This window comes from Bidens hawaiensis, unplaced genomic scaffold, assembly GCF_021521415.1.
Source record: "Bidens hawaiensis isolate Kalapana, Puna unplaced genomic scaffold, B.hawaiensis_p1.1 tig00027347_1, whole genome shotgun sequence".
Lineage (NCBI taxonomy): Eukaryota > Viridiplantae > Streptophyta > Magnoliopsida > Asterales > Asteraceae > Bidens > Bidens hawaiensis.
In genome coordinates this window covers 201,462-214,046 of record NW_027494432.1, presented here as the reverse complement: position 1 = coordinate 214,046, position 12,585 = coordinate 201,462, and the positions used below count along the sequence as shown (strand labels likewise).

At 33.1% G+C, this 12,585-nt stretch overlaps 1 protein-coding gene across 1 annotated transcript; it reads right to left on the bottom strand.

Annotated features, from left to right (window-relative positions):
* Window positions 1-7,180: 7,180 nt before the first annotated feature.
* LOC143575373 (palmitoyl-acyl carrier protein thioesterase, chloroplastic-like) lies at window positions 7,181-12,227 on the bottom strand. Its single transcript, XM_077059774.1, has 7 exons — window positions 12,079-12,227; window positions 10,056-10,641; window positions 9,284-9,417; window positions 9,075-9,188; window positions 8,339-8,510; window positions 8,142-8,210; window positions 7,181-7,447 (listed from the first exon to the last, which is right to left on the bottom strand). Exons 1-7 carry the CDS (start codon window positions 12,210-12,212, stop codon window positions 7,181-7,183), a joined length of 1,476 nt encoding a protein of 491 aa, XP_076915889.1. The 5' UTR covers window positions 12,213-12,227.
* Window positions 12,228-12,585: the final 358 nt, after the last annotated feature.

The following is a 12,585-nucleotide window of genomic DNA, read 5'->3' as shown; positions in this document are numbered from 1 at the left end:
TAAGGTCCACTAGTTACCGCTTACCGAAAGTCTGAAACGTTGGGAACAGTAAATAGGCGGATCGGGTTTAGGTCAAAACAGTAAATAGGCGGATTGGGCCTGCCTGCTAGGGGTTTGTATTCACGGGCCAGTTCAGCCCGTGTTGACAAAAAATCTGTATTGAACCGCTAACTACATTCTGGGTTGATTGGGTTGGTTGATTCGGCCCGTTTTATGGTTTAACAGTTTTGTTTTGGTGATTTTGCAGTTTGAAACGGTTTTTTATTTTTCAAAATCATTGGTTTATACCGAAAGTGTTAGAATGGTAAAGAGTATAATGCATAAACATGACTACATAATCCATACCGTAAAATATATAAATGACAAAGGTTAAACAACTGCTTCCAAGTTCCAGACCAAACCGAAACGTTAAAACCATCAAACTGCCAAATCCGAACCGTATGGATCTCAAACAGGCCGACTTTCTTCGGATCAGCCGATATCAAAGGTTTATGAACACTCATATCTGCCATGATCACCTTTTATTCATGGATTAATTTCATATATACCCTTAATAAACATCATAAATATCATATATACCTAGGCAAAACTTAAAATATCATACATGCTCTTACAAAATAGTTAAAATATCATATATACCCTCATTCACTAATAACAATTTAATAAATGACCATTTTACCCTTATTTTTCGATAATTTTAACTTTCTTGCCCATTATTTAACGTTTGGTTTAAAATGGCGCGCCTGAGGCGTGAGGCGATGGAGGCGTTTTGTAAAACGCCTTATTTTAATTAAGGCGAGAAATTACATGAGGTGGCCTGAAGCGGCGCATCAGCGGGTGAGGCGTTTGAGGCGGCGCTTCATGTGATGCAGTCTAAGTTAGGTTGAAAATGTAACTTTTTAGGCCCATTTGCTTAAAATATTAACGTTGGGGCCATCCGTAAAACATTAATCGGCTTTTTTTCTAAGAATGTAAGTGTTTTGCAACTTTTAAGTATGTTTTGATAATGTTTAAACTACGTATTAAGTATTAATGTGCTGTTTTACAAATATGTTTTATCTTTATGATTGATTAACAAGTAGAATATGTCATGTATGATTAATTTTTAGTATATTTTTCAATTGAGCGCCTCAAATACGTGAAGCTCCCGCTTCACGCCTAGCGCTTCGCGCTTCGGCCTTTTGGACCAAAACGTCTCGCCTTGCCTAACGCTTTTTTAAACCAAGATTTAACGAATACACCTTCTACCCATTTCCATTACGTAATATGTTTATACACTATGTTATATTTAATTTTGATCGGCATTTATCATCCTTGACAACAATTAAATCATACACTTCTTCATAAATGCAAAACTTTCAAAGGTTTATCGCATCAGATGGTCTACACTGTAAACCATTTATCGAATCTAATTGAACCAGCGTAATATGGTCATTTATTAATTTGTTTTTAATTAGTTGTGTATGTATGATATATTAAGAACTTTGTAATGGCATATATGATATTTTTAGTTGTACGTGGGTATATATGATGTTTTCAATATCTGTAAGGGTATATATGAAATTGCCCAATGCCACAAATATTTAACGTGCTAAATATGATTACACAGACTAAAAAAACTATATTATAACAATAGTAAAATATTTTTAATGTTGTTTTAGATATATATGAAGTTAAATACATTATGAAAAGACATTTTTTCTCATATTAAACGGGTTAAGCTAAATACGTGTTGAGTTAATTGTCGCATCAAAAATCTATCTTTCCTTTGAGAGCACAAGTCTTCTATTCATCCATTATTAGCAAACATCCTTGTGTGTAGGGCTGTCCAAATCGCTTGTCGCTCGCTCGAAAATTGCTCGAAAAATGTCCGCTCGTTTTTCGCTCGATTGAAAACGAGCCGCTCTGCTCGGTTCGGTTTGTAAACGAGCCAAGCAACGAGCAAAGGTCTGCTAGGTTCGGTTCGGCTCGAATATTTTTAATTTATTTTATATATAATTATATATGAACAAATATATAAATATAAAGACAAAACACATAAATATAAGCTTACAATTATTTTTACCCTTTAAAATTTTTCATATTCCGTCAATTTTACTGTTTTATTTGTTCGTTTCAAATTTTTAAAATACTAAAATTTTGTTTACATAATCATTAAATCTCACTTCAAACTTATATTTAATAAAAATTTACAATCTATTACATGTTTTTCTATAAACTACTAATTTATTTATAAAATATATTATTTACAACCTTCAAATTTGTTTCTTATTGAAATTTTTAAAGTGAAAAAGAAATAAATAATGCTCGAAATCGCTCGATGTTCGATCGAAAAATGCTCGATTCGATTTTGGCTCGTTTCAGTTTTCGCTCTGTTCGAATTTCAGCCGTTCGGTTCGGTTCGGTTCGGTTGTAAATGAGCCAAGCAACGAGCAAGCCTTCGCTCGGTTCGGCTCGGCTCGTGAACAGCCCTACTTGTGTGTTATATTGTCACTTTTTACAAGTATATCAATAACTAAATTTATTTATTTTAAAAAAAAATCATGTTAGTTGATTTTATAGTTAGTAACTAGCTAGAACTTTACAAATCTTGTAATATTTAGTTTTTAAAAATATTAGTATAATTTTTTTTTTTTAATTTTTTAACAAGTTTCTTAGAGATCTACAAACTTTTATAGATACATACAATCCTTTTACAAAACTATTACAAAAATTTTCACCTTATTTTACCAAAAAAATGACCCCCCCCCCCCAACCCATTAGACCATTTCAGCTTATCCTTCACCATGAAATCTACTCTCGTCCACTAGCATTAGGCCCAAAACGCGTTGGTGATTTAAGAAACGGGGTTCTTCATATAGACCAAGAATCTCCCATGTCCACGACCTTATTGGGATTTGCCTACAGCGATACATTGATCCATGTTAATCTTTGTATGGTTACACCGATCTCGGTTAAACAGTTGCTCATAACTAGAGGTGCACAAATCAGTTAACCGGTTAATATGCTAACCGTTTTTTTTTTTCGGGAGTTAACCAGTTAGACCGGTTTTTCGGGTGGGGTGGTAACCGGTTTTGACCGGCTAGAGAAACGGTTTTGACTGATTAGACCAGACCGGTTAACCGTTTAATAACCGGAAAACCCCGATTTTTAATAAGATAATAATAAAAAATTGGTTAACCGGTTTGTAACCAGTTTTGAAATTAATAATATAAGCTGGTTACTAACCAACGGTTAGGATCGGTTAGTAACCGGTTAAGATTGGACCGGTTACGAAATCAGGTACAAACCGGTTTCTGTGTGCACCTCTTACTCATAACCATAACCGTTCTGGTTATATTGGCTTTTGGTTAATATCTCTTCGGTTTTATCGGTTATGATTCGGTTACGGTGGTTAATTTGCTCACCCCAAATGTTCAAGGATGACCATGTTGGATCTCAAGACTTAATATATTAAGTTTTATTCAACTTTAAAATAATAAAATAATAGATAAACTTAATTCACATATACACTTAAATGGATGAAGGTGACACATTTGTAACTGTACACATCAATACAGTCGGCTACCTGTATTGTAGCCTTTTTTTAAACTTCATTTAGACTTTTTTTCTTATATAATATTGTTGGGTGTTAGGTTTAGATATCATCATAACTTAAAAGTCCATATCGATCACTTATTATTATTAGGTTTTTGTAGTTGTGATGATATAATAAGTAGGTTGCCTTCCTTTTCCAATTTCAACCACCTAAAATAAAAGCTATTAACTTTCTCATACAAGTTATTACACCTTTAATTCTATTTAAAATAAATTGATTTCTGAAAATGACTAATTTAAATAGTACACCGGAGTTGTTAGGCAATAGATCAAAAATAGGATGAGCGGAAAACCGAATTAATCGAAAAAACCGAGCCGAAGAATTAACCGACTTTTAACTTCCTGTTTTTTTTAAACCGAATTTTCATTTTTCCATTTTATAATAACCAGGAAAAAAAAATGTATCGAACCAATTGATGGTGATGATGAAGACTATGACTAAACTTTGAAGATGAACAAAATGATTAATGAAGATTAAGACTAAACTTTTATTGTTTTTATAAAGAACTTTGTTGAATTTTAAACTCGACTACTCTATCAAATTTGTATCCGTATGGATGCACGTAACGTACGTCTATTTTTGTTTTTTTATTCAATATATATGTGGTACTCTAATATGCTTATAACCTTAAATTCATTATCTTCATTTTTAAAATCTTTTTACAATGTCTACACATAATTAAAAAAAATAAGACTATAACCAAACAGAAACCGAAAATAACCGAAAAACCGAATGATTTATATAATAAAAAATTTGATGACTTCGGTTCACCTAAAAACCGAACCGAACCGAACCGTGCTCAGCTCTAAAAAGTAGGGTTGTCAATCATGTTGTGTTGGTGGGTTAGCGAGCTGAAATATTTAACCCGAACGATACTATTATTCGTGCCAAAAACTTTAACTCTAACTTGCACACACATAAATTTGGGTCAACCTAAAGCCGACTTATTTAACCTATATTTTTGAGAATGTCAAACATGTTGATGAGTTGTTAACTATATAATTTTATATAATTTAAAAAGCTGATAGAGCAGGTAAAAAAGATTATTAACTGTATAATTTTATATTATCTTTAAAGTGATTTTGGTTTTGTATCAAACTTCATGAATTTTAAACCAAATAATTAGGCATTTACATTTCGTACTACAATTTAAAACTGTAAAAAATTTCCGAACAAAACATTTTATACCAAAACTAATATCAAACGAAAGATCAAGATTTTCATTTACTTAGTTTTGTTGTACACTTTAAGAAGGAAAAGTAAAAAATATAATTTTAAAACATTTAAACATAAACGAGTTAACGGGTCAACCCATATTTATGCCGGTCAATTCGAATTCGACCCGCTTTTAAAACAAGTCAATTATTTATTGATATTTTCGTTTGGTCAATCAGTGAATAAAATGAACTGAAAAGGGAAATCATACCAGGCCAGTTTTTAAATAGATCGTGTCAGCTTACCCAAAATCTTTTTTTTTCGTATTGGATTTGGGTCACGTTTCGAGTCGTGTTAGGAATTGTGCCCCTGATAAAAACAACGGGAAGGGTAAATTTTAGTCATATGACACAAAACGACCCAATAATTTGGCTATGGATGATTAGATTTTTTTTTATTATTTTTTTTGTTGTGGGGGGGTGTAAGGGAGGGGTAGACCATAAATTGGAGGTGGCTAAATGGTATAGCACTCACTTTATTAGTGAGAGGTAGGGGGTTCAAACCTCACTACCACCAATTTATATGGGAGATATGAGGGATGACCCTGGCTTGCCAGGGTTTGAGTCCTGATCACACCCGATTTTACCGGCTCCTCGCTGTCGTGCCATTAGGCGGGTATGGGGGTCGGGTTTTATCCGGTGAATCCCTCAATAGGGTGGACCGCTAGGGGCTTCGTCCGTCCGGAATAGTGGCCGGCTCGGGCTACCTTTAGTCAATGGAGGTCGCGTACAGAGTACCCGGCGTTACTTAGTTGGTCGTTAAAAAAAAGGGAGGGGTAGACCACTCCCTTATTCTACATGTTTTCTTCTTTTTCTAATTTTATCCACCTCAAAGAAAAAAGTGTTAAACTTTCTCGTAGGAGTGTTATTAGTTGGGTCTCGGTTTTCTTGGTTTGAATAATTTTTTTGACGGAAAACTAAAATTGAGTTATAATTCGGTTTGGTTTAAAAAAAAATTCGGGTTATAAGTTATAACACGATGAGTTTTCAAAAGTTTGGATTCTGCCTCATCAACGCGGGGTTTCTCTGTTTTATAACGTGCTAAATGTTTAATCAGCTATACAAATAGGAAAATCCATAGCCTATCAATACGTAACCCATAGTCCCATATTCATGATTTAACTAAATTCAGTTTTCGAAAACCAAAACCAAATACCTAATTCTTGATGTAATTCGATTTTGTTTAAACAGTTAGATATCACTCTATCGTGTATGCCCACATATCGTATATAGGGATGCTTTTATGATAGAAAAAAATTAATAAAATGTTGTTCTCCTATTAAAGATTCAAAGGATCTAATACAATCCTTTTCGAATCCGAGTTTAACTTAAACATCTTCTGATTATTAAAAATTTTGGTCGATTTCAGAAACCGTACATATTGACTACCATGATGTAAACAGGTTGACTTGCTCGTGAGCTAGTTAAAATAGTTGCGGTAAAAACTCAGATCAAGACGACTTATATGAGATTAGCATGAGCTCGTTTCTCACTTGGAGCTCATTTATTTAATATACAAACTTAAGTCTGAGCTTTATATACCGAGCTTGACTTCACTTGCTCGTCTATACAAGCTTATTATATTTTTATAAATATATTAATATTTATTAAATATTGTATTCATAATATTAATAAAAATAACTAAATAGTTATGGTGTTTTACATACTAAAAATAACTAGATACTCGAATCATCAATAAACAAATGAAAGTTCGAGGTCCAAAATGTTTATCAAGACTCACACGCGAAGCTCCACGCACAAGTACAGAGTTCAAAACGAGCCAAACTTGAACTAAATTCAACCTTAAACAAGCTCAAACCCGACCCCATTTGCTTACAAACTAACCGAAAAAATAAATAAATAAATTAGTTGTAACAACAAAAGGCAGAAAAGTTCCAACTTATCTTTAATATTTATATCAACCAAAGTAATTTTTTAATGTATAGAACATGCTTACTAAAACCGTTTTGTCCAAACTTCGCCACTACTGCTATGAACATTTTGATATTACTCATTTGGAGTTTTTTTAAAAAGAAGAATAAACGTATTCGCTACTTCGATCTAACATACAACAACACGAACACGACGTTTGATTATAAATAATAAAGAATCATCACAACGAAAATAAGCAAAAACAAATAAAATAGGAGAGAGGAAATATTAGGTTTTGTTCATCATAAAAGGCTTATACTTACAATAGGCTTACACTTCTCTCCATTCTCAAACTAAAAACAAAACAAAAAAACAAAAAAAAAAAAAAAACATAGTTCAGAAAGAAATATATATAGAGGTCAACACTGCAAGTAAACTTGCAAGAACCACTAGCAGCAGCAACAAAATTACGAAAATGCCCTTCAAGCCACTAGTTTTAGTAAGGAAGTGATTGATGGTGTTGAATCTCTTGGGCCTGTTTGGGCCTCCATTTGGTCCTTCCTTTCACAATCTCACCGCCGCCTTCGAGTCGAAGCAGGTGTTGACAGTCGACACCGCCACCAGAAGAAGCGGCCATCCCATTGTCACCGCCTGTCAGCAAGGCGGTGAGTGACTGCAGCACGCTGTCTTTCATGCACTCACGACGGTACTCGAGTGTGATGCTTGCAAGCTCATAGTCCTCCACCACATGCTTTGGTGCACTCTGCAATGCACCGCAATGACACGAGGTTAAAAAAAAAGTATATTATTGTTAACCGGATTGGCTCGACTGAAACACTTGATACTTAAAAAGAAAAGTGTTGTGAAATAAAAAAGAGATGTTAAAAAATACCTTAGACTTACATTAAAAATATAAATAAATAAAAATAAGATTTTATTTTTTTCAAGACTTAATCCCTAAACTTAAAAAATTTAACAAATTACAACAAAAAAAATACTTTTTGCATAAGTAAGTCTCTAAACATTATAAAAAGTGCCTTTCACATTTTCACCTCAAAACGTGGTCTAGATGTAAAATATCCTATTTTTCCAACGAAAAATCGTAATATAAAATAAACCTTTTTTTTTTATTTTGTGACATTTTTATGCCCTTAAAATATGGGTTAGGATATTAGAGTTTGCAGTGTAAAGAGAAAGATAAGTGCATAATGTCATATATGATATATACCCTTAAAAACTTGTATAATATCATATTCACAAGCAAAAAGTCATTAACATCAAATATATTCATCTTTAAACTTATGACATTTATACCATTCCCTTAAAACATGTTATAGGATATCAGACTTTGGAGTGTAAAGAGAAAGACAAGGGCATAAATGTATATAATGCATATAAATGTTATTATAATAAAAACTGTTTTTAATGAATTCTATAGCGTTAATATAAAGACATACCTCCAGAATCCAGCCAACATACTTCACATTGTTGACATGTTGATTCACATCCAAATCACTCCACTTGGGCTAAAACATTTGTCAAAAAAATAATAAAATTATTATTATTATTATTATTATTATTATTATTATTATTATTATTATTATTTTAGAATCAAGAACCCTAAAATTTGATTAAAAGACGAAACTTTACTTACAGTTAAACCATTACGAACATGGTCAGCAGTTTTCTCATCGAGTTTCGGTAACTTCCTGTCATCGTCATCGATAACAGGAGGCGTATCAACAAAATACTGCTCGATTTCAGCCCGAACTTCATCGGGAATTTTCGATAACCTCCTTGTAACTTTATTCATCATAACCCAATTACTACAATAAAAAATTCAAAAAAAAAATTTAGATTCTTCACAAAGCATGTACAAATTTTATAAATAAGACTTGTCTTATTCATAGAATCATAGAGATGAAACAGGACCATTTAGTGTACATGCATCTGACAACTAGCACCATATGTTACAATAAATAATCATTTTATATTTTAAAAAAATCTAAAATCATTTTATTCAAACTTGTATTAAATTTTGTTTTTTCATATAAGCATTTTTTTTTAATATGTGGCATATGAAGGTGTCTGCTGTCAATTGTCATGGTATCAGTCAGTGCCACATCAGCAATTTACATGCATAATAAGTTAAAAGTAGGTGTATTTGCTAAAATCAGCAATAAACTGTCAATTCTATTTTATTGCCAAAACTGTAACATAAATGTAAAATTTCTCACCAAGTGAAATAATAATATAATAATAATTATTATTATTATTATAATTGTATTTATATTTATTATTATAATTATTATTATTATATAAAAATTTCGCATACCATTTTGCAATATATAAAAATGTACAAAAATTTCTAGTAAAATGTATAAAAAGACCTTGAGGCTCGTGTCAGTATCTCGCCCGTTTTGCAATCACGAATCAACCAATCACGACGCATACCGTTTTTCCCAGAAGCAGCTACCCAAGTATCCACTTGAACCACATCACCCCTGAAAATAAGTAATATAGTAAATAACATCAGTTTCTTTCATACAACTATTAAAAAATAATAATAATAATAATTAAATAAAGCACTTTAGATTACCAAGTCGGATAACGGTCTACTAGCACTTGCATCTTAGTAACAACCCAAAAAAGATTCCGTTTACTCATTTCAGGCGTTGACCCGAATCCATCACCGAGGAGTCCAGCATTTTTAACATGATTAAGAGCTGTTTCCTGTTAAAAAATCACAAGGGTATTTTAGTAATAGTGTACATACTCCATAAAACACACAAACGACCGCCACATTTTACGTCAATCACTTCAAACAAGTAAAATTAAAAACAAAAACAAAAAACCAAAACACACACACACACACAAGGGTATTTTAGTAAAAGTTACATACTCCAAAAAAACACAAAGAACCACCAGTTTTATGTCAAAACACTTCAAACAAGTAAAAAAAACACACACACACAAGGGTATTTTAGTAAAAGTGTAAATCTTCCAAAAAAACACTCAAACAGCCACCATTTTTATGTCAAAACACTTCAAACAAGTAAAATTTAAAACACACACACACAAGGGTATTTTGGTAAAACTGTGCATACTCCAAAAAGCACACAAACCACCACCATTTTTATGTCAACACACTTCAAACAAGTAAAAAAAAAAAGAAGAAGAAGCTTTAACAAGAAACTAGCTTATATAACAGTCATAATAATACCTGCAAATGATTCATTAAAAAAACAAAATCACAAGGGTATTTTAGTAAATGTGTAAATCTTCCTAAAAACACACAAACCACCACCATTTTTTATGTCAAAACACTTCAAACAAGTAAAATTAAAAAAAAAACACTTTTGTAATCATACCTGCAAATGATTCATTAACGTTTCAACCGAAGCAGTACGATCCGCCCCTATCTCATACGACCTAATCGAAAAGTTTTGACGAAACACAAACCCATCCTCCACAATTCTCCCGAAACCAAACGGGTCCAAATCCGCAAGCATATCGGGCCGTTTAGTCTTCCAATCCAACATCATCCATTGCTTTTCCGCAGCCAAGAAAATAGTCGTAATCGCAGCAAGAAGCATGCTCCAATCCGGCAGCTGATTAATAAAAGTCCTCGGTGCACCCGATGACGAATTATCATCGGTTTTGAGCCCGTCCATAACGCCAACTCGCGTCCCGTTCACCTTCGCAGGTGCCTGCGCATTGGTCTTGACTTGCAGACCGTGAGAAGACGTTGACTTTGACTTAATTCCACGAACGTCAATGCTACCTAAACCGCCTTTGTGATTACCAGAATTCTTGGCACCAGAGTCCGGTTGAGGCGATGATACCAAAAATAGCGATGCAGTAGCAGCAGTAGCAACCATGATTACGAAACTTTCAAACGCTTTCGAGTGTGTTTTCAGCAAATTATTATTCAAAATCGACAAACAACATATATTCCTGCATAAATAATAAAATTTCCAAAATCAAACAAATTAATCATATTACATATTATATAATACCTTTATAAACAAATACCTATAGGTTTACTAGTACAATAAAATTTCAAAAATCAAACAAGATAATCATATTGCATAGTATATAATACCTTTATAAACAAATACCTGTAGGCTTACAAGTAGTTTCAAATTTTGGAAATGAATATGTTTAGTTATGATGATATGTAATCAATAATAAGTTATGATGAATCATGTTTTATACAGGTATTGAACTCACCTACCCTACACACAATTAATGCAGACAAAAGATACTCAATTTTTTACATTTCACATGTTTCAGTCAAGAAGCATCCACACAATAATATAAACAAATTTCTAATGTTACCATTGAAATAATATGAAAGTTTATGACCATCAAAATCGGTACCATACCGATATCGTACACAATGGTATCAACCGAACAAAATCGGTGCTGATATCGGTATTCGTTTTTTCATGTTTTTGGTATCGGCACCTTTCGGTTTTGGTAATTTTAAGGTATTCGTTTTTTTATATTAGTGGTATCAGTACCATTCGGTTTCGGTATTTTCAACTAATACAACACCGGTACTCATTTTTTCATGGTTTTGGTATCGGTACCGTTCGGTTTTAGGATTTTCAATCCGTACAGATACTGATACCCGTTTTTTTTTTCATGTATTCGGTATCAGCACCATTCAGTTTCGGTTTTTTCATATTTATCAACTGGTACCGATATTCGCTTTTTTAAAGTTTTCGGTTTCGGTATTTTCAATCAGTACCGTACCAATACGGTACCCAACTGATACCCGTATTCATTTTATCACGTTTTCCGTATCAAAAACCGGAAACCATTCCGTTTCGGTACAAAAACCGAAAAAAATAGTACTTTTACTCATTTTCGGTATCAGTATTTTCAATCGGTACCCGTACCAGTATTCACATTTTTCATGTTTTTGGCTTCCGTATTTTCAGTATTTTCAATCAGTACCATACCAATACTGTACCCAACCGGTACCGACCAAACACAAATAGTACCACTACCCGTATTTAATTTTATCATGTTTTCCTTCCCGGAACCACTGAAACCATTCAGTTTCAGTACTTTCCAGTCAGTACCGAACCGAAAAAATCGGTACTTGTATTTATTTTTTTCATGTTTTCCGTACCGGAAATCACTGAAACCATTAAGTTTCGGTACTTTCTAGTCAGTACCGAACCGAAAAAATCTGTACTTTTACTCATTTAACCGTAGCGAACCGAAAAAATCTGTACTTTTAATCATTTAACCGAAAAACTCGGTAATTTTACTCGTTTACGGTACCGATCTCATCCCTAATTATCACAATACCTGTAGAGAGAAACATGAGATGAACATATCACAAATGATCAAATCATCATTAAAAAAACATGTTTTTACCTACAGATCTGACAAATCAAACCCACAAAAACCCAATTCAGCCGATTTAAACACAAACCCACTTCAATTAACCCCAAATAAACATAACCCAGAAACAATAGATCACCAAATTGGTTATATACAATATACAACATGCATGTGTAAGGTATAGATATAAAGAAATAAACTTTAAACATACCTGTAATAATATTATTGAATAAAATAGATAAAAGGTAAAGAAGAATCGAGAGAGATTGTGAGTAATAATAATAATAATTTATTAATGTTATTGAATGAAAATGAAAAACTGAAAGGTGAAAGATTAGTGAAGAGGTAGGTTCAGCAGAGCCCAGTTGGACCCGCAAGACTCACCTTAAAGAGGGAAGTCTGCGCAAAGACCAACTGGTTTCGCAGGACCCACCATGCTCAGAGAGATGAAGACCTTACGCGCATACGCCAGCTGTTCCCGCAGGAAAAGCCTCTCAATGGTAAAGTACCCTGCCTGTTCCCGCAGCTGCGGATACAAGC